Genomic DNA, 23,647 nt, shown 5'->3' on the forward strand with positions numbered 1-23,647 from the left:
CTACAGCATCGAAACTAACCAATGTAGCCATTAAATTAGTTCTAGCCACCTCGGCTTGTTCATGATAGCCTTCTTGAGATCCTTCCTCCATTGACTCCAAAAAACAAAGAGGTGATTGCAAGCTTTGGAGATCAGTGGTGTCCGAGACTGCATTAGGTATTTTTTTAAAAACTCACTATCAAAAGACAACTTTATGTTCTATGTTGCATTGAGTAGTTGTGTTCAAGAATATCTTTGCAAAGGTGTTGAGTAGTTTTGTTTACAAGCGCTTGTGAAGAAGAAAATGTTCAATTACTGTGTAAAGAGATTTAAGTTTATGATAGCAGCTCTTCTCTTAAGATAATGCTTAACCAATTTAAATGTAATCTATGTTCAATGTTGGGTTGTGAATGGAGGCTTATTAAATTTATAGTTGTTACCAATGCGAACCTAACTTTACATCATGTGACCAAAACATGAGAAAAACTTGAAATGCCAATAGCTTTACAAGTTTTGGTCACATGTCCAAACCTTGGAGAGCACACACAAGACATGGAGCCTTTATCACAAGTACTTGGAAGTTTCTAATATCACACTTAAAGGTCGGGTGACCTTAACATGAGCCAAATCGTGGAGATACTCACTAGACATGGAGCCTTTATCACAAGGACTTGAAAGCAATGTCAAAGGTCTTTGTGGGATTCATTTTCAACGTGCACCCATGTATGAGTTCCTTGTGTACTGATTAGATGTTTAATAGATACAAAGTAATATTTGGGATGCATACCCAAGAGTGTGATCACATGAGCTTTCCATAGATATGCATCTTTTGTTGCTTTTTAAGAATAAAGTGTAATCTTCTGGCTTTGCATGATCATGATTCCCTTTACTAATACAAACGTGGCAGCAAAATATGGTCATGGTAGTGCTGACCCTAAAGCAAACGAAACAAATGTCATAGTGACAAGTACAATTTGTTCTCCTCCTACTCCAATTAGTATCGCACAAGTGATGATATTGAGAACAATCCCACGAGTTTCTACACTATAGGAAACAGAGGAAGTCGAAATTTGATGTCAAGGTTGTCATCTTATATTTATAAGTAGTATGTCCCTTGATGTTATTTTTTTACATTTCTATAACAATTTATCGATATTCAACAAGGATCTATTCCCAAAGACGCTCCATGTCATTGTTCACAAGATAGTCATGAAAAGAAAACCACAAGTATGATATCTCATCAATGATATGAACACCACATATTAGGTGTGATATTTTATCGATGACTATCAATTCTATTGCTTTTATTCATGGACTTTACATAATCTTCTATATATTGAATTCAAAACTTCTAAATCTTGTAGTATTTGTCAATGGCCCATTATCAAGTATTATTAATGTATACTTTGAATCTATTAATTCATTGATCTATTGGTATAATAACGCTTTGAAAACTTGCATTTTAACGTACTAAAGTGGGAATTAGAATATGGTGCTATTGGGAAACCACCAAGAAGACCCTTGGGTATTGATGGTCTATTCTCTCCCAATGCCTTGAACGATTCACACTCATGTAGCCAAAGGACTTCCACTAAATTATCTTGATGGTTTAGTGGATGTGTCCGCTTCAGATCCACTCTAAATCACGACCTTTTCCTTTTCCCTTACCTACTACCATTGCCTTCATCTTTGTGGTAGCCCACCTCCGGACACCCTTGTGCTTTTTCCCTCTTTCTTTAGTGCCTTTGACTATAGTTAAGTGATTGCATTCAAGGAAATACTCACTACTTGTCCTTGTTGTATCCCTCGACAAATTGACACTTTTCATATTTGGGGTTACAAGTGTTGCTAGACTCCTAAGTGGGCAATCGTTGTAGAAATGCTATACTCCACATCCATTGCATAGAGATGTTGGTGAGGTGGAGTTCTGGTTCGCATGAAGGTTATATCTTGGGCACTCAACAATTCTGTGTGGCCCTAAGCAATATAAAGATGCAAGTGCTGCCTTTTTTTGAAGGTAAGACAAGTTGTTGCCTTGTTGGATATTGGATGATCTGCTATTTACATTGGGTGGCATCGTGATGCCCTAACCTTTCGTAGTATGCACAATAGAGAGCTTCTCTGGCTCAAAGGTGTAGAAATCCAGTGCTTGTGTGATTTGGGCAACATATTGCACTCCAAACTAGATCTCTTCTAGTGTACATGTGACAATTCCCATAACCCTCTCATCTGCACCCAGGTTGAGTTGGTTCATTTGATTAAAGATGTTTGCACTCAATTGTTCAAGCATCATCTTGATGATTGGAGTGTTAGTCTCCTCAAGCTCTGTAGCCTTTGGAGTGCTAGGCACGAGAGACACTTCTACTGGGGCAATCATTGATGTTGTGTTTGAGGATATCACCTCCATCTTGTTGTCCTCCATGTGGAAAACCACCTTACAACATAGCTTGAAAAAGTGAAACCAAAAGCTTGAACATAGGCACTCTAGTGTATACAACCAAAAGGTTGAGCGGTGATATTGAGTGGAATTTAAATATTTAAGGTCTCGGCTGCCCATCTCCCTACCATTGTATTCACCCATTCCAATGATGCACCTCATGGATGGGGAGGGCTTGCCCTTTCTAATTCTATAAATTCAATCGTATCGAAAAGTTTGGAGGTGCAGAGGACTTCACACCAACTGCATCGGGTAAGGGTTATGGGCTGCATATCTAGTTCATATAAGTTAGTGGGGTCGAAGAGGGAGATCGTGTATTCGTTAGTGTCAAAAAAGGGCTTGTGGTGGGACCTTCCTCAGGTGCCAAGAGAAAGTGTTGTGGTTGGAGGATGGCGGTGAGATGAGGGGGGGGAGAAGGTGTTAATGCATTAAAATACATGGCGAAGGCTTGTGATGCGGTGCCGGGAGCCAAGAAAAGGTTTGTCATTTCTGATGTTGTTCCTATGATTGTGTCAAGGCGGGCCTTGAGCTCTTCATTGACAGTCATCTCGCCTAGAAGGGCCAGGGGCTCTTGCTCCAACTGCTCAGTGAGCTCTGCAAATTTCTGATATTTCTCTTGCAGCCATATGATTTGCAGCAGCGATTGTCAGCTCCTTCAACTTGCATTCAAATTTTTAGAGGTGGTTTGCTGCTGTTGAAGCGGTCCTTCCACTTCAAGATACTTTCCAAGGCTGCCAGGTGCTCATTGTAATCGGCCTTTGCTTCTCGTTGTACCTTGCCTTGCCCTACAATGCTTATTCGTGGGCCTCCTCCTATGCCTCAAGGAGTTGTGGTAGCGTGACCATTTGTGCTTGGAGCTCTTGATTCTGCATTTGGGCTACTTAGAACTACTCCTTGAGTTGGGCGTGGTTGTGAAAATCCTTGGTAACCCATTCTGCCTTCTCCTTTTGTTGGAAGGCCTAGAGCCAAGCCTCGATCAGCTGACCTGTTGTCTTCATTGCCCCTTCCCTTTGGTGACTGAATGAATTGGGCCACAAGAGCACACAAGGGCACATCACAAGCATATGTTCATGTGCACCTACATGCACTGCACAAAGCACAATATTCTGGTGTGCATGTAGATGTGCATGCCTTAGTAGACTGACTGAATTGCACTGTGCTGCAGAACATTTCTCCTTTAGCAAAAGGATTCCTATTTTGTTAATAGATTACAACATATTCATCCACCTTATGGATATACCTCTGACAAACATGCCTTACAATGCTGCATAATGACATGCAGCAAAAGTCACTACACAAATGAGGCACTCAACTATGCCTTAGGCTTTCCTTTTTCTATGGCTGATACAACCAGGCAGAACACGTGCAAGCAGGAGGTCTATGCAGCAGCTGTCAAGTTGCTGTTACAGACCCAATGATAAGATGCTCAAGATCCTTCTCCACATCAACAGCATACGGCATAGCAGTTCCTACAAAAGACAAGATTCCTGACCCTAGTTAGTGAAAAACTTGGAAGATCCTAGTTAGTTAAAAACCTGAATTTGTGGTTTGTGCAAATTACTGCTACAAAGCATCATAGCCTCCCTTGCTGCACAGGTTATGGGGGACATCTATGCCTTGCTCCTAGACCAGGGCTGCCTCTTGGGTTAAACTAACCAAACTCCTAGTTTTAAAGTATCCAAATGTTAAAATCTGAAGCAACTGAGGGTGAAGCATTTCCACATCCTTTTGATATACATTTTGGTATTGTACAGGAAGAAGAAAGATACCTGGCGGAAGCATGTGTTTGTGTAGAAAGTCAAGGCATGCCCTGCTATTGATGTTCTTTGTGAGAACAGGATCCAATGTCCCTGCAACTCTGCATCCATTGCAAGTAATCTTAGCACTATTCCATGTGTACTAAACTGAGACATGAAATTATAGCAACCATTTGCAACGATCAAAATAGATGAGAATAATGATAAGCAGTGCTCCCTTAAGGAGTCACAAGTAGCAACACAAATAATAGAAACTTCTCTCTTTTGAGATCTGATTCCTGGAGTAGCAAAAACTTGCCAGGTTTCGCCTTTGGTACTTTGGTAAGGCTAGAAAAGGAGTAGGACCAAGGCCATCAGATGAACATCAGACTGAGATCTAGCCGATCATAGCTCAAAAGCGTAGTCTACAATCGCGGGTACATGAATAAGTGTAATAATAGTAGGTACTAAACAAACTACAGGCAACTCAATTTTTTATCTTCCCTTAAGCACCCATTCTCATGACTTCTTTCGCCGTTGCAGCAGGATCTAATAAAAGAGTAGAAGTCACTCATTGTGAATCGTGATGCCTTGTGGATCGGCCGACTTTGAATGCTCCGAAGAGAAGGGAGTGGCGTTGAGTCAGGAAAAATGCAAACATTGGTTGAAAGGATGAATTAAGCAATCTTTAAAGGGGTCGTTCGAGCTCCTAATGGACATAAAAGTCTGAATTCTGAACAGAAATCTCATTTAAAAGTGGAAATGGGTGATTTTTGTCACCCTTCTGTTTTCCGTCAAGATGGATTTTCATGTATAACTAACCTCTATTTGCTGAGGCCTGCTTTAATCACGTTGTTTTTAATCTAACAGCCGGAACACAAGCATGTGGATCAAGCAGGGAACAAAGAAAAAGTGGTTCATTGATGCCTGCATGACGACAAGTTCGCTTGGTCTGTTTTGATTGATTTACTGTAGAGATACGGTCTCAACCCTTAGAATGTTCTGTTCTCCCTTTCGCCGCAAAATGTCTTTTGGGCATACACATTATCCATACGATTACTCTGCTTTTACAGTATTTTGGTGTAGCTCCTTAATGAGACAACATTGAACACTCTTTGTGTTCCTCTCCTGTACTGATTAAGATGGGGTAATGTTTTCATGCCATAGAAATTATCAATATAAGCAGATACATTTCGTAGTCTTGCTTAGCATCATGTGTCCCACAGATTTTCAGTAATTAGTATGTAAGTGGAAATGTACAACTTAAATATCAACAAGAAAACCTATATTTGTCATTCTTCTTTTCGTGCATTTAGCTCGTCAATTTTAATGATGCCAGACTTCTGGCTCATTTTAATGGAGGTAAGATTCCATCACAGCTATTGACCTTTCTTTTTCAAAATATGAGTTGCTGATTTAAATGAATATATGAGTTGCCCCGTGGCTGGCATGAGGAATGCAAGTTATTGCACGTATTATGTATATGGATATGGCTTAAGACGCATACAGTGTGGGTTGTAATCTGTCTCAGTCAATCAACCATTGCTGTAGCTAATTCTTCAGCTTATTTGATGTATCAAGTTATCAGAAGAAAGGCCCTCCAAGTACGGACTCCCTTCAGGCTTCAGGTTATAGTGAGAATTTTTGTCATTTTTGGGGTAAAGGCACTGGCCACCCTTGTAACAGTATTAATCTAGTACTACTAAGTACACTAAGTACACATTGTACTTAGGTACTTAGTGGCCCTAGTCTTATCCATATATATACTAGTGTGTGTACTTGGGGAGGTACCACTCATTCCTTTATCCCCACCCACTGGTGTGTGACTACTGTGAGTGTGTCTCTCTACTCCCTACTCTATCTCTCCCTCACACTCTCCATCAACTGGTATCAGAGCCAACGGGCTCTCTCCCTCCGCTTCCACCCCCTCTCTCCCTAGCCTACCCCTACCGTACGGACAAGTCCGTACGGCCGTACATCGTCCGTACAGCCGTACGGACGGATTGCGACAGCCAGGCTGCAAGGCGGGAGCGCGGGCGGCGTAGCCAGGGAGCGGCTGCACGTCGCAGCCAAGGGCTGCTGCAAGGCGGGAGCGCGGGCGGTGTAGCTGGAGCGGCTGCAAGGCGATGGCGCGGGCGGTATAGCTGGAGCTGCTGAAAGGCGGGAGCGCGGGCGGCTCAGCCAACGCGTGGCTGCACGACGCAGCCAAAGGCTGCAAGCAAGCGCAAAGGCGCTGCTACAAGCTCGCAGGGCGCGGCTGCGAGCCAAAGGCTGCAGGTCGTAGGGCGTGGCTGCACGTCGCAGCCAAGGGCTGCATCTGCGTAGGCCTGGACTTCAAGGCGTGGCTGCATCGGCGTCGACAAGGTCTCCGGGCAGCGTGCACGCCCGTACCAGCCCCCCCCCCCTTTTCTTCCGGCTCCTTTTGTTACAGATGAACAGCAGCAACGGCCAAAAGTACAGCCAAAAGGCGGGGTACCGCAGCAAAGGTGTTGGTATCTACTGTGGCAGGGCATCACTCAACTCTGAGGCTTAGCTTATGCCGCAAACAGAGTTGAGACAGGTTATTCACTTGGCCAGTGAGGGTTGACACAGTGTATGCATTATCAGATTTGCAGTGTGTATGCTTGACACTTGGGCAGAGGTTTATGCTTTTGTCAGTGTGTACCCGCACATGCCTTGTGAGCAGTAGCAGTTGATGCCATTTACTGTGTTAATGCACGGAATGTGCAGTCAATTCAAGGGGCTTTTGATGCTATTATGCTTGGGACAAATGCTTTAGTTTGTTGCTGCAAGTACATCCACATTTGGTACAGATTTGGTCGATTTTGACCAAGTTTGACTTTAGTCAAATTTGGGGCTTTTGTAGCCTGACCGGAAATCTGTCAAGTGGGAGCACTCTACATGCATCAGGCTATCTCGTAAAGCACTACTATGCTTTGAAAGTGCAAATTTGACTTACAGTTTTTTTTTTTTTTTTGGTCAAAGGTCAATCTTTTTAATTGGAGGTCAAATCTCTGATTTTCTTCATGCATTCAAAGGGCTTTTGAGCAATCTCACTTCCAAACTGTGAATTCAGTTGGGGGGGAAGTTTCTGCAGCATATGGAGGTCTAAAATCAGAGATCTTCATCCACAATCAGAGATTCACTTTTTTTTTGACAGTCCGGGACTGTCAACCAGCAAGTTTGACCAGATTTCACTGTCAAAAAGCTCAACAAGTACTGCTACTTTTTCAGAAAACAGTTCTGGGATTTTTCTGGAGCACTTTGAAGGAGCTGTACCGCACTTTCGCCAGCAAAAAAGACAGGAACAGATTGCTGTACTGTTTCTGCAGCAAGTGGGAGAAAGACTTTCAGTTGGTTTTATGCCACTGAAACAGTACCAAGTTCATTTTCTGATCGTACTTCCGCTGCGGGGGAATTTTCTTGGAGTAACTAGTGCTTAATCGCACGACTACAGGGAGTCAAACTCTATTTTCTTTACCATGAGTTCCGGCAGCGATGTGTCGTCCTTGTTTCAGATAAAGAAGCTCGAAGGAGCTAAAAATTACGACATATGGAGGACACAATGCTACAATGTGTTGATGCAGAAGGACCAGTACAAACCTATAAAGGAGAAGGGTGTTAAGCCCTCCAACATTACTGATGAGCAGTGGGAGAAGATGGACGGCTTGGCCAGGTCGACCATTATGCTTACAGTTGTTGATTCACTGGTTGTAGGCATCAGGGATGAACCTACTGCGTGGGAGATGTGGCAACGTCTTGAGGATACTTATGCCAAGAAAAGTGCCACGGGAAAAGCTTACTGGCTAAAAAAGCTTGTTGGTCTTCAAATGAAGGAGGGGACAGCTATGTCCACTCATATTATTGAGTTTAACAGCATATTCAGCCAGGTGATCAACCAGGGGTTGAAGCTCGATGATGAGCTGAAAGCTACACTCATCCTATGTTCTCTACCTGAGTCATGGGACACATTCAGGACTTCTACCAGCAACTCAAAAACCATTCTGGTATTTGCAGATGTGGAGAGTGCTCTTCTACAGGAAGAGATGAACAGAAAGAACAATGCTATTGGGAAGTCAAATGCTTTGAATGCACGCAGCAGGTCCAAAACACGTGGTAAAGACAAAGAAAGAGAGAGGAGCAAGTCCCGCTCTAAGAGTGATCTTGTATGCAACTATTGTGGCAAGAAGGGACATATTGAGAAAAAGTGTTTTCAAAAGAAGAATGACCAGAGAGCCAAAGAAGGCAAGGCTCAAGGCAAGTCTAAGGGCAAAGAAAAAGAAGAGCTGAATGTTACTTATGTTAGTGACAGTGACAGTGGACATGAGATATGTTTCACCTCTTCACTGGAGGCTCATACACTTCATGCTGGTGATGGATCAGATATGTTTTCCTGGATTATAGATTCAGGTGCTTCCTTTCATGTGACATCCTACAGAGATTTGTTTGTCAGATATGCAGGAGGGCAGAAGGGAGTTGTCTTTCTTGGTGATAACCATGCATGTTCTATCATTGGTATAGGTGATGTCAGGCTTGTTCTTGAAAATGGCCAGCAGTTAATGCTTAAAGGGGTCAGGCATGTTCCTGAGGTGAAGAAGAACTTGATTTCCACAGGGTTGTTGGATGATGATGGTTATCTTACCACCTTTGGTAATCAGAAATGGAAAATCAGCAAAGGGGCAATGGCTATTGCCAGGGGTCCTAAGGTTGATACTTTGTACTCACTTCATGCTGGACATTGTCCGCATTCTGATGTAAATGCCACCGAGCTGCCAAAGATTTCATTGTGGCATAGCCGGCTTGGCCATATGAGTATTAAGGGAATGGAGCAATTGGCTCATTTTGGTTACTTGCCGAGTCTAAAATATTCAGATTTGCAGAAATGTGAATTTTGTCTCTACGGTCGTCAAGTACAAATACCTCATAAGAGAAGGTCAAATCAGAAATTACAGCTCTTGGAGCTAGTACATACAGATGTGTGTGAGATGCCTACACTCTCTTTAGGAGGTTCAAAGTACATACTGTCATTCATAGATGACGCCACCCGCAAAGTGTGGGTTTACACTCTCAGAAAGAAGAGTGATACGTTCAAGGCTTTCACTAAGTTTGTTGCACTAGTTGAAAATGAGACAGGCAAAAAACTGAAAGCCTTACGATCTGACAATGGTGGAGAGTACTTGTCCAAAGAATTTCAAGAATTCTGTGAGGCAAAGGGTATCCAAAGGGTTTTGTCTGCACCATATGATCCTCCACAGAATGGTACAGCTGAAAAAATGTTCAGGACCATTCAAGAGAAAGTCAGATCCATGTTGTCACATGCTGCATTGCCCCACACATTTTGGGCTGACGCTGTAAAGACAGCTGTGCACCTTATTAACAGGTCACCAAACAAGAGACTATGTGGTGGTGTGCCTGAACAAGCATGGACGGGCAAGCCTCCGTCTTACAAACACCTACGGGTCTTTGGTTGTGTCGCGTATGTGCATGTACGCAGGGAGGACAGAACTAAACTGGATCCAAAGTCTCTTAAATGCATATTCCTAGGTTACGGTGACAAAGGTGAGATGGGCTACAGGATTTGGGATCCCAAGAACAGAAAACTTATACGCAGCAATGATGTCGTGTTTGATGAAACCATCATGTTCAAGGAACCTGTTGTACAGCAGGAACCTTTAAAAGTAACTATTGATGATGACAGGCATCATGGGCAACACAGACAGGCTGTAAATCAGCCACAACAGCAGCATAATCAGCCATTAAATGATGCTGCAGCAGATCCTAATGGACAGCCAGTTATGGCAGAAAACATCCCAATGGATGAGGCACAGTTAGGTGATCTTCCTGACATGCAAATGCAGCCAGGAATCATGGAACAGCCACCTTATCTGGGTGATGAACAGGCTGGACAGCCAGCTCAAGATGATGGTCTTTGGGTTAGAAGGTCAACCAGACAGACGCGGCAGCCAGAAAGATTTGTTCCAGGCATTGATTATTTGATGCTCACTGATTGTGGAGAGCCTTCATGCTACAAAGAGGCTAGGCAGAGGGCAGACAAGGTTCAATGGGATCTTGCTATGAAGTCTGAAATGGACAGTCTTCACAAGAATGGCACTTGGGAATTGGTACCCTTGCCTACTGGTAAAAAGGTACTGCCATGCAAATGGGTTTATAGACTTAAAGTCACACCTGGTGAAAAGCCAAGGCATAAAGCCAGACTGGTTGCCAAAGGGTTCAAGCAGGAATATGGTGTTGACTTTGAGGAGATATTCTCTCCCGTTGTCAAGATGACAACACTCAGAACTGTATTAGCATTGGTTGCACATGCAGATATGGATTTGGTCCAAATGGATGTCAAAACAGCATTTCTTCATGGTGATTTACATGAGGAAATTTTTATGCAGCAGCCAGAGGGTTTTACAGTGAAGGGCAAAGAGAAGCTTGTATGCAGACTGAAGAAAAGTCTTTATGGTCTAAAGCAGGCACCCAGGGAATGGTATCATAAGTTTGATACATTCATGCGAACCCAGGGTTACAGGAGAAGTGACATTGATCACTGCTTATATACCAAGAAAGCTTCAGATGGCAGTTTACTTATCCTCATTTTGTATGTGGATGACATGTTAATTGCTGGAAAATCTCATAAGGAAATGAATGCCTTGAAAAAGAGATTGCACCAGACCTTTGATATGAAGGATCTTGGTGATGCCAACCACATATTGGGTATGCGCATACTTCGGGATAGGGAAAAGCGGTTGCTATACTTGTCTCAGAAGGAATACATTGGCAAGGTCTTGCAGAGATTTCACATGGAAGGGGGGAAGAGTATTGGTACTCCATTACCTCCTTATGTGAAAATCAGCGCTTTGGACAGCCCTCAGACAGATGCTGAGAGAGCTGAGATGTCAAAGATTCCGTATGCATCAGCTTGTGGCAGTCTCATGTATGCTATGGTTGCAACCAGGCCCGATATTGCGTTTGCAGTGGGAGTGGTTAGCAGATACATGGCTAAACCTGGCAAGAAGCATTGGAATGCAGTGAAAGGTGTCATGAGATACCTAAAGGGTACACAGGACTTGTGTATATGTTTCGGCAGTCAAGATGCAAAAGTGCAGGGTTATACAGACTCTGATTATGCCGGTCACCCTGATACCCGGAAGTCTACTACCGGCTATGTTTTCACTTTCACTGGAGGTGCAGTGTCGTGGGTATCTAGAATGCAGCAATGCGTTGCTTTGTCTACTACAGAAGCTGAATATATTGCAGCCACTGAGGCGTGCAAGGAAGCTATATGGCTATCTCGGCTAGTGGCAGATTTGGGCTACTCTAGTGATACTCCATTGTTGCATTGTGACAGTCAGAGTGCCATACAGTTGGCACGAAATCCTGTTTTTCATGCAAAGACGAAGCACATCGACGTGAAGTATCATTTTATCAGGGAGGTGCTTGAGAACAAGCAACTTCAGCTTGTGAAAGTTCACACTGATGACAATCCAGCAGATCTGTTGACAAAAGGATTGGCTGCTGAGCGGTTTGCACACTGCAAACGGCTTATGGGTATTGGATAAGCAGACCAACTGGTCCTGTACATGATGATGTATATTGCTGTTTTTTCTTTTACTCTCTTATGGGCACACTGCCTTTAAGTGGGAGGTTGTTGGGGTAAAGGCACTGGCCACCCTTGTAACAGTATTAATCTAGTACTACTAAGTACACTAAGTACACATTGTACTTAGGTACTTAGTGGCCCTAGTCTTATCCATATATATACTAGTGTGTGTACTTGGGGAGGTACCACTCATTCCTTTATCCCCACCCACTGGTGTGTGACTACTGTGAGTGTGTCTCTCTACTCCCTACTCTATCTCTCCCTCACACTCTCCATCAGTCATTAGCCGAAGTAACGCTTGCTAGATGTAGACTCTTGTGTTGTTGAAGGTGACTTCCACAATGTAAAATTTGCAGAAGACAAGCTTGGGCCGCTTCCTTCTCAGAGATCCTCCCATAGGAAGAGGGTCTGGGGAATCATTTCATGCTCCTCATCAAACGTAAGGATCCTTGGCGAGAGCCAAACATCAACCCAATTGTAGGGTAGCCTCAGACATGATAAACTTCAAGAGAGGCTGTATAATTTTTACATTGGGAATTGGTCTCTGTAGAAGGAGCTTCATGGCAGGTATGACAATGTCCTACAACATTGTCATACCTATGCCTAAAGCAATCACAACAGAGGCTACCACAGCATGGATTTAGGATCCTCAACTACCTCTACCAAAAGGAAGTTTGGGAGATCCTCACTTAGATCTGGACCCCCTCAAGATGGATGGGCACTGGGGATGGTAGAGTCCTTTCTGAGCCTATCTGAGGAGCAGTACAGAATTTCAGGAGCAAGCACTTAGTCCCCATCAATCTCTCTGGGAGAAGGAGCATCTAGGGAGCAGCAACCAGGCTACACATGGCTGGCATACCAGTATAAGAGTATGCAGTTGTTACCAGACGAGCAGAGTACTCATTCTTTCCAAGCTAAGTGCATGCAGCACTGGCCACTTGAGCATATTCTAAATGTTCTCACGAGTCCAACTTGCTCATGTCAAACCCCAAACACCATAGCCCAGTGTGATTTTCTGATTCACTATTTTTCTGAAACTCAATATCCATGCAACCACGGGACATTGGAATCTTCTTGCCACCATCAAATTAAATTGTGCAATGAAAACATTGCTGACACTAACTTCTTTTTTTTAAACTGTGACTTATAACATACCCGAGCATTTTCATTATCCTTGGAAAAAGCATGGTAAGATCAGATTGATCTTGATGGGATGTACCCTGCATCCAGCAAAATTCAAATGATGTAAGAAAAGTACAAGGCGCAAATGAATGACACCAAATTCTGTCAAGCACGGTCACCACTCGCAGAAAGCATAGGGTAAACTTTTCATACTCACTGTAAGACTTATTTAGAAGGGAATTTACCTTTATAGTTTTAAGTTCAGTTATTAGTGTTTTTCCATCTTCTGTTGCTTCTGCTCTTGCCTTGAGAAACATCATTCTTCCATCACGTAAAGCTTTCCAATCAAAATTTTCGGTGTTTAAGAGCAATACAGGCACTTTCCCTGCCAGTCTGTCATAGTCCACCTGTGGGACACAGATGCAACTATCAATCTGCCATCTGAAAGGAACAAATCCATTGTCCAAACAACTGTAGGGTCTAAAAGAACACACAAGCAGCACTATATTCCCTTTACAACATTTCTTTGGCTGTGATTCAGACTCTTATCAGAGTTGCTATGCATCGGTAGGAGAAAAAACTGGCATCGATATACGAAGCAAGCTAGATTTTAAAAACTGTAATTCAGACTCTTATCAGAGTTGCTATGAATCAATAGGAGTAGAAAACTGGCATCCATATACGAAGAAAACTAGATTTAAACAAACTGTCCCCAAATTCAACGACACAAAAAGGAACAAATCCATTGTCCAAACAACTGTAGGATCTAAAAGAACACACAAGCAGCACTATATTCCCTTTACAAAGTTTCTTTGGCTGTGATTCAGACTCTTATCAGAGTTGCTATGCATCGATAGGAGTAGAAAACTGGCAGCCGTATATGAAGAAAACAAGATTTGAAAAAAATCCATCCCCAATTTGGCAACACAAAAATCGGCTTCTCAAACCAAACCAAATGGATACAAAGCAGCAACATCACAATGAATATTAATGAATATACCTCACCATCGTCATCCTGCCATATTCTGGACTGCTGCCAATTTTAAGCATTCATTAAAAAATTCTCTTTTTACAAGATTGATCATTCGCTTTAAAAAATTCACAGATATGTGGTGGAAAAATCTCAAGTGTGCTTGCAGGAATAAGAATGGATAGAAAGCACAAGTCCAGCCATATACTATATGGCCTAACTTAGGACTAAATGTCCTAAGTGTCCTAAACCTAGATAGAACTAGTACTACCAGTGCGAACTGTCCTAACAGGGCTAAATCTAGCCTACAAGGCTCATACCATGGAAAATGTGGCAACAAACCACCCTCCCTGTAATGGCTTAAATGTCCGAGAACATCACAAAAATACCTAGAAACTAACAAGGATAGCAGTATCACATAACAAAAGGTAGAAAGTGTAAAGCTTGCCAAAAAGATTTAAACTGGGGTCATAGGTAGTAGAGCCTCCATGAAGAGATATGCCAAAGTTATCCTCCATCGGAACATAGGACAAGTGTATGTCTCCAGCTGACACTCGCTCTTGGACATAATGATAGTGAACCTCTATGTGCTTGGTACGCACATGAAACACGGGATCACGCACAATAGCCAAGGCAATCCGGCTTTTAGTGTAGATGGTAGTAGAAGATATATGGCCAACATAAAGATTTGCAAGTAGCGTACGAAACCTAACACACTCCACAGTAGCTGTAAAGGCTGCCTTGTGCTCAGCCTCCCAAGTGAAAGTAGTAGCTGTAGGCTGCTTCCTACTAAACCAAGATATGCATGAAGCCCCAAGCAATAAACAATAGCCACTGTGCGACACCTTAGTGTCATAACAACCAGCCTAGCCACTGTCTGTATAAGCAAGCATGATCAATCGAGATTATCATCATACAGAAGCCCCAAAATGATGTGTGCCTTTCAAATAATGGAAGATACATTTTAATGCCTGCCAATGCTGTGTACTGGGTTTGTGCTAAACCTGCTTAACTGGGTAACAGTATACTACAGATCAGGCCAATGTGATACAAATAAATCAGGCAATCAATAGCCTGCTAATATAGAGTGGTATGACATGGATCGCTGCCATCTTCTGAGGAAAAACGGAAGCCAGGCTCCAAAGGTGTTGCAACCATCTTACAACACTCGAACTGAAAGTGATGCAAGAGCTGTCCAATATACTTAAGACTGGCTCCTCATAATGCCCCCCTCGAGTCAACATTATACAGCCCTCTAGTAAGTACAATCCTGTTATCATGCCCAAAGTCATAAAAATCACTCTATAACCATTTGTAGCAATGGCTGAAATAGAAATCAAAATTTTCTTGATGCCTGGAACATATAAAACTTCCCAAAAAAGTGACTGCATCACCTAAAACTGATGTGACTTCCACTTGACCAATGCTTTTAATGAGGTAAGATGCATTGTTGGCACATGTGACTATGTCCCCCTTAGGTACATCCTCCAAGAACACTAACAGTTTCTTGCAAGAGGTAATGTGCTTGGAAGCATACTAGTCGTACATAGAAACAGCTACAGATAAACTGCATCATGCTTGGAGGATCATAGTGACATGTGACAACAAATGCCCAATCATCAAGAGCAATAGTTTTTGCCTCATGGCTGTGTTCACCTGCAGTAGCAGAATCTGAAACAGCAAGTCCTGATTACTTTTCTTCTTCACTCAAGCAACGCACTCTAAAATGTCATGTCAGGGCTTCCTGCAGTAATTGCATCTCTTTTTCTTCTTGCCATCACCTGGCCAGAAGGAGATGAGGTACCAGTATTATTGTTAGGCTTGCTGAAATTCTTGCCCCACTTACCTTTCCCTTTATGGTCACTGGCAAAGGCTTGATGGAGGCAATTAAATTTGCATGGCTCTACTCTTGCAAAAGCAATGTGACAAGCTGATCAAAAGTATAGTGGTTGGGATTACCCATGGCCACCAACCTCAATGTCGTGGCAAAGCCCGGATAAGAATCAAGAAGTCCTGTACTAGACACAACCTGAGGATTTGACACAATCTCATCAACATTAATAAGCTGCTCTCTGTAGTCCCTCATCTTGGTCAAGTAGGCATCCATGTTGTCCGTTGTCCCTTAGAACCATCAGACTGCTTTCGCAAAAAGGAAACTCTAGCCTCCTTCCTTATCTGATACAGAGATGCCAATTGATCCCATGCAGCCTTTGTTGTCCTGCAAGACTGATATGAGGAACAATAAATCTCTTCATTGACAAGGTAATCAAAGCATGTGCCTATGCATCTCTTCAATCCCATCGGATCTGGTCCTAAATTTTGCCTTATTTAGTCTCGATATGCCTCTTCAAGCAGTTAATACAATTTCATCTGTAGGCATGTCCCTACCTGTTTCAGTTAGCCCAACACTTATTACAGTCTGCAACAGCAGTGCTGGATGATCCGGGGTAGCAACCGTACCACCACCCATAAAACCGATGAAGTGGCAGCGGGAGCCTAAGACCCAAGTCTCACATCCATTCCTGTAGCACTACCCCAAAGATTTCTGGCAAACAAGTGGTGCACCATGTATGACGACATAGGATAGTTGGTCCCATCAAGCTTATCCTGTGCTGAAATCATCCTAAGCAAACCATTGCTGGCCATTGCTTTCAAGCAACAAGGCTAAAGAAAAAGTGATCTGCACAAATACAAATGTCCAAGCCTCAAGGCTATCACTGCAAATGAGCTTGCTACCCACAGAAATGTGAGAGTGCAGCGGAAACGGAACAAAAAGAGAGAGCACACACAAAAGAACCAAACTCCAGGAATGGAGAGAAAGGAAGAAAGAAAGATATATTAACTCATCGGAATCCCTCACGGGCCTATGGGACAAAGTACATCAACAAAAGGAACTCATACAAGCCTATGTGGGCAGAAGCAAAGGGCGCCCTAGGACCCCTTCTGAGTGCTATGCTAAGCTAAACCGCTCAAGAGCTCAAACTCAAAACTCAAGCTGAGACTGAAAGTTGCAACTGACAAAACTGAGACTCAAAATCCAAAACCCAGTGCCGTGGTGGCTCTCCAGTGGGCTGCAAGTATGTCATGGATCTACATCTAGCAGGCAATCTCTCGATGTGGCGGAGAACATGATCTCCTCTATCTCTGTATCTGATGGGTGATGTCAAGAGTGACACCTCGTCTCTAGCGATCTCCTTTGGGAGGAGGACTGAGATAGACACACCCCGATCATGTGTGCTCTTGTCACTCTCTATGACACGTGTGGTCTCTGAGTCTTTAGCTCGTCAACGTCGCGTCTTCTCTCCCTTCTGATCCACACTTCCCTTATGTCAACTAGCTCCTCCTCCTCCACCCCATTATGCCCCTGGAAGCTGACGCAAATGCATAGAAATTTGTGACATGTCGTTGTGCTCGGTCTACCTTAGCCTCCTACGGCGTGGTCACCTCTTGCTATTGTCTAATGTTTCTCAGTAGTGTCTCTCTATGCCCTCACATCTCCATCAAATAGAGCCCGATACAAACTTGATCATGGAAGTGTATCAGCCATGAGAGTGGAATCTGTAATTTCAGATTCCCACTTATGCCATGCAAGGTTGGGTCACCTCAACTACAGAAGCTTGATTAAAATGCATTCACACGACATGGTGGTTGCTCTCCCACCCATGCATGCACCGGTTAAACATGTTTGTGAGGGATGCTTGTTGAGCAAAATGCACCGTTTCTCATTTCCAAAAAATGGGATAGTTGGTGCATCCAAGATGCTTCACCTTGTGCATAGTGATGTGTACGGGCCGATGCGGACAACATCTCTAGGGGGCTACCTTTACTTTTCTACCCTTGTGGATGACCACACCAAATTTGCTTGGATATATGGCATGAAGGCCATATCTCATGTGTTCCCATGCTTCAGACATTGGCTTGCCATGGCTGAAAATGAATCAGCGCACAAGCTCCTTACTCTACGCACTGACAGGGGGGGAGAGTACATGTCCCGTGAATTCTCTGATTATTCATCAATGTACAGTGCCTTATACTCCGCAGCAAAATGGGCTGGCAGAGAGAAAAAATCGGTCAGAAATGGAAATGGGCAGGTGCATGCTCAAAGGAAAGTCTTTGCCAAATAAGTTTCCGTTGGATGCTGTCATGTGCTCCAACTATGTGCTCAATTGGGTACCCACAAAGGCATTGAAGACTATCACACCTTCTAAGGCATGGCATGGTGTTTGGGTCATTGGCTTATGCTCATGTGCCATCTCAGCTGAGGCACAAGCTTGAAGACAAAGATGTAAAATGAATATTCATTGGTTATAGCGTAGAGGGCAAGAGATACGGGTTGTATCAACCAAGCACGGGCAAGGCCAATGTCAGCAGGGATGTTGTATTCACTAAAAATGTGCCTTTACCTTGGCTGGAATGCAAAAAACAGCCTACTGTTGATTCCTCAAATGTCTTTGATACATTGTTGCCTCTCTTTCAGTCGCCCACAGATTTAGAGCAGCTAGTGCGTAGTATTGTGCCATACACTTCTACCAGTGCACATGCTCCACCGATAGCTCCTGCTCAGCCTAATATGCCTTTAGTTGATGATCATGCTATTGAGTAGGAAATTGCACAGGAGAGTGTTGTCATTAAACAGCAAAATTCAGTCCCGAGATGGCTTTTGGACACACTCAGGGGCACCTCTAGTGCGGGTTGGCAAAGGCTAAGCTTTGGCCGTAGCTTTGGCTGCTACTGCTTGCAATGAGGAACCTTATGTCACAAGGATGCCTTTTGACAGCAAGGAATGGATGGATGCCATGAAGGCTGAGCTTGAATCCATTCATGCAAACAACACTTGAGTTGTGTGATTTGCCAGCAAGCAAGCGTGCCATAAGCACAAAGTGGGTCTACAAGGTGAAAAGGAAAGCTGATAGCAGTGTCAACCACCTCAAAGCCCGCTTGGTTGCAAAGGGATATGCACAGCAGCACGGCATTGACTTTGAGAAGACCTTTGCTACCACCTCACGCATTACTACTATTAGGTGTGTTATTGCCATGGCATCTCATCGGCATTGGGAGGTTCATCAGGTGGACATCAAGACTGCCTTCCTTCATGGTGATCTTCAGGAAGAGGTCTATGTCACTCAGCCACCTGGTTTTGAGCAGCTAGGTTCTGAAAATATGATTTGCCGGCTCAAAAAATCCCTCTATGGCTTGAAGCAAGCACCCCGGGCATGGTATGCAAAGATACATGCATTTTTAACAGTCTGTGGCTTTTAGAACAGCCCAACCGAGGCCACTCTTTATGTCCGAAAGAGTACATCAGAATTTTTAATTCTGATTTTATACGTGGATGACATGCTTATCACTGGCCCAGATGTGGAACAAATTGCAGATTTCAAGGCTGATTTACAGCAGTCTTTTGCCATGACAGATATGGGCCAGTTGCACTATTATGTGGGCATACAAATGCATATGTTAAGGGGGGTATAATGATGAGTGAGTCCAAGTATATTGGACAGCTCCTTGATCGCTTCCAGGTCGAGGATTGCAAGCCGGTTTCTACTCCATTCGAGCCTGGCTCTTGTTTCTCCTCCGAGGATAAGAATTCGCCATTTGATGCATCCCTTTATCAGCATGCTGTTGGTTGCCTCACATACCTTTGTCATACCCGGCCTGATCTTCAGTATGTCATTTCCCAGCTCATCACGTACATGCACAAGCCTAGTACGCAGCATTGGCAAGCAGTGAAGAGGGTCTTTCGATACTTGAAGGCCACACAGCATTTGGGTTTACTCTATGGTTCACAGGCCCCCCTTGTTTTGCATGCATTCACGGACAACAACTAGGCAGGATGTTATGACACTAGGAGGTCACACAACAGCAACTGTTTTATACTTAGAGCTTCATGCATCTCTTGGTTCAGCAAGAAGAAGCCTACAGTTGCCACATTCAGTTGTGAAGCTGAGTACAGAGCAACTTTCACAGCTACAGTAGAGTGTGTTTGGCTTCGCAAGTTACTTGCAGATCTTGATATCATTCAGCCCGACTCTACTACGACCTACATCGACAGCCAAAGTGCTTTGGCGGTTGCTAGAAACCCCGTGTTTCATGCGTGCACAGAGCATATTGAGGTCCACTATCACTATGTTTGAGAGCGACTGTCTGGTGGAGACATCCAGTTGTCCTATGCTCCCACCGCGGACAACTTGGCACATCTTTTCACGAAAGCTTTACTACGGCCCAAGTTTGAGGCATTTCAACATGCTTTACACTTGGCTCCTTTTTTACGTGATGGATCACTCTGTACATATCATAGGTTGCTATATTCCCCTGAGACGAATATGTGCAACCATGCTGTAGTTTCCAGATATTCCTAAGATATTTATAGGATACTTCAGCCATACCATGGAGGGGGGTTTTTAGCACTTAGCCCTGGTATGAGCCTTGTAGCTCAAGTCAACTCTATGAGTAGACGTCTCAGCTCAACCATATGGTTGACTTGGGGGCCATATAGGCAACCCTTTGTATCCTTTTGAGCAGTAGTTCGCGCTTGCTTTAATCTGTTGTTTTCCTCCCTTTGCACTTCATACTCATTCCATTGCTTCCTGCACCCAACAACGGCTAGTTGACATTCCTATGATACATGAGCACACGTTTTCAGTTTCACATATCAGATCAAGGTAATGTCTCCCCCCAAGAAAAGATCTAGAGATATGGCCTCCAGCGTGGGCAGGAGCAAAGATGTGCACATTTCAGTAGCCCCAACAGTGTTCAATCAAGGTGAGCTCATAAGAGGACCGTTGTGTAGATAGGCTTCTCGGGGAAAGCTCCAGAAGTATGGTCTCTAGTGTGGGCAAGAGCGAGGGTGTATGTATTCCAGTAACCCAAGCCTTAGCCCCAAGAGGTGTTCCATCACAGTGAGCTTAGGCTGTGTGGAAAGACTTGAAGATATGGGAATCTAGGATGGGAATCCTGAACGTGTATGCGCCCGAATGTCGTTAGCAACGTACACCTTTCTAGAGATGGCTTACCGAGAGCATCTTAGACGTGGACTCTTGGATTGTTGGAGAGGCCTTCGACAATGTGAGAGTTTGGAGATGGACAGATCACAGCAACGTGGAGCTCGGCTAAAATGATATTGCTACAAGAGGAGTGTCAACATGACAAAACCCTTAGAAAAACCTAGGGTTTTAGGGTTTACAAGAATGAGATTGCAAGAATCAAGTACAAGAGAGCTTTCAACATCACAAAACCCTGAAACCCTAGCTTGACAAAAACAAGATTACAAGAATGAAGTACATGAGACTGTCAACATAACAAAATCCTAAAACCCTAGCATGAGCTGAGAGTGAGTCAAAACTCACACAATTGCTAACTCAACCACTAGCTATGGTTAGGGAAAAAACCTTACAAAGAAAACGTGTCCCTTACTCTCCTAATTAACTAATAGATGGGCCACTGCCTTCAATATTACAATATTTCATACACCCACTACAGTGACAATGTCCTGGTGCACAAGGCGTTACCTCAATCACCAAATGGAAGTAAGCCTAAAGCTTTGCAGGAAGCTTCAAAATTTTCTTTCGAGAGGCCCTTAGTGAAAAGATCTGCAACTTTTGAAGTATAGGACAGTAGATCATACTGATCTTTCTTGCATATAACCTCTCTCAAACATGATGATAATGGATCTCAAGCGTGCATGAAACACCGAATTCCGTGCCACTGAAACAGCACTCTGGCTGTTAGTGAGTATAGGAGTAGATGGCTGCAAACCACCATGAAGATTTACCATCAATCTCCTAAACCATACACATTAAACTGTAGTTGTTAAAGCTGCCCCATACTCAGCTTCACAAATGAAGTGGCCACAATGGAAAGGTTTTTGCTCGACCAAGAAATTTGCCAATAAAGCAACATTTTCCACTAGTGGAATGTCTAGTGTCATAATCACCACCCCAATCTCACGCATGAACAGCCTCCACCCTGGCTCCATGAGAGTTGAATAGGCTTGCAGTCCTGAAAATTAAACCTTTGTAACAGTCCTTGAATGTAATTTGACTGCACAATGCCTTCATTTGTTTGCATAACCTTGATACCAAAAAAATAGTGTAACAAAACCAAACCAGAAATCTCAAATGAAGCTTCAAGATCCTTCTTGAATTCTGCAATTTTCTTTCATTTGTGCCTGTGAGCAACATACCATCCACATACAAGATGACAATCAGCAAATCCTTTTTGTCTTTCTTGACTGAAGGGTACTTCTCAGTTGGACTATTCTATAGACCCTGATTGGTCAAAAATGTATGAATTTTCTCATACCAAGCCTGTGGGGCTTGTTTCAGCCAATAAAGTGCCTTGTGGAGTTTCCATACTTTAAGTTCCTGACCATGCACCTGAAAACCAATGGGCTGACTCACATACACTTCTTCCTACAAGTCCCCATTGAAAAAGTTTGTCTTATGCATCTGAAAACCAACAGGCTGACTCACGTACCCTTCTTCCTACAAGTCCCCCATTGAAAAAGGCTGTTTTAATACCCAATTGATGTATTTTCCAACCAATATGAGCAGCCAATGAAACAACACATCTTATCCTGAAACTGGGGGTAAAGGTTTCATTATAATTTAGCCCCTTCTGCAAAGAATAGCCCTTGGCAACCAACCTTGCTTGTATCTATCAATGGTACAGATCTTCTTTTAATCTGATAGCTTTTTTCCCTATGGGAAAATCCACAAATTCCGATGTGTTGTTCTTCGTGATAGAATCCAGTTTTACCTACATGGCCGTCATCCAATGATCATCATCTTCAGCATCCTCAAAACTGCTTGGTTCTTTTGTATCATAACTGAAGTCATCCAAGTTCAACAACGAAGTTTGCTTCACATGTCCCTCTTAAACCAGCCCTCATCTACTGGATAGAGGGGCTGAAAGTATGCTGTCTTGCAGAGTCTATAACAGCCATCTAAGGACTGTTCTAGCTTCCTGTGAAGCAGCCCTCTCTTCTCTGATCAGTCTATAGGCTGATCCTGTACCTAGTCTGGAGCATCCTATGTATCAGCATGTGCAGGCTAATATTCTATGCGTTGCCCTGAAGTGCCTTCAACTACCAAAGGAGTTGCCCCTTCAAACACATCCTGAGTGCCTGTAAGCAGCTGTAAATCAATATCAGTCATGGACTGATCTGAGTTTTCTGCAAATATCACATCTCTACTAACATAAATCCTTCTCATCTGAGGATTGTAGAGATGGTAATCCTTGCTCTCACTGCTAGCCAACCAAAATACATTTAACTCCCTTTTCATCCAGCTTGCTTCTCAACTGACTAGGCATATGTACATAGGCTACACAGCCAAACACCTTAACGTAGTCCACCTTGGGTTTTCTTTTGTACCAACCTGGCAACCTCTTCCCTTTGAAAATGCATCTGACCATTTAGACATGTGCTTCTCTGCAACACCATTTTGTTGAGGTGTATAAAGGGCTGTACATTGATGCATAGAACCCACTTTCCTTCAAGGATTCTTTGGAGGCATCTGAGATGTATTCCCCCTCTACCTATTCTCAAAGGCTGCACTGTGCACCCAGACTCATTCTCGGCCATAGCAACAAATTGCTTGAAGCACTTAAAGACATCAGATTTTTCTTTCGAAGGATACACCCATAAAAATGTGGAAATTTCATCTATGAAGGTAACAAAATATAGATGTTATCCCAAGATGGTATCCTCATAGAACCACACGCATAGTGCTGTGTACGAACTGCAGTTTTCTCTCAGCTCTAACAGATCATCTCTAGAAAAGGCATTGCTGTGCATT

At 43.4% G+C, this 23,647-nt stretch overlaps 1 protein-coding gene across 1 annotated transcript in view; it reads right to left on the minus strand.

Moving 5' to 3' along the window:
* Nucleotides 1–2,844: 2,844 nt before the first annotated feature.
* Nucleotides 2,845–23,647, minus strand: part of LOC147882214 (uncharacterized) — a 74,553-nt gene continuing 53,750 nt past the window's right edge. The window contains exons 5-8 of the mRNA XM_087401826.1: nucleotides 13,126–13,287; nucleotides 12,914–12,978; nucleotides 4,186–4,274; nucleotides 2,845–3,885 (exon numbers count right to left, since the gene is read on the minus strand). Of these exons, the coding sequence (XP_087257952.1) occupies nucleotides 3,809–3,885; nucleotides 4,186–4,274; nucleotides 12,914–12,978; nucleotides 13,126–13,287 (393 nt within the window). The 3' untranslated portion in view covers nucleotides 2,845–3,808. The remainder of the gene's footprint in view (nucleotides 3,886–4,185; nucleotides 4,275–12,913; nucleotides 12,979–13,125; nucleotides 13,288–23,647) is intronic.

This window comes from Dipteris shenzhenensis, chromosome 30 (assembly GCF_047967505.1).
Source record: "Dipteris shenzhenensis isolate YYH24624 ecotype China chromosome 30, Dip_SZ_1.0, whole genome shotgun sequence".
Taxonomy (NCBI): domain Eukaryota; kingdom Viridiplantae; phylum Streptophyta; class Polypodiopsida; order Gleicheniales; family Dipteridaceae; genus Dipteris; species Dipteris shenzhenensis.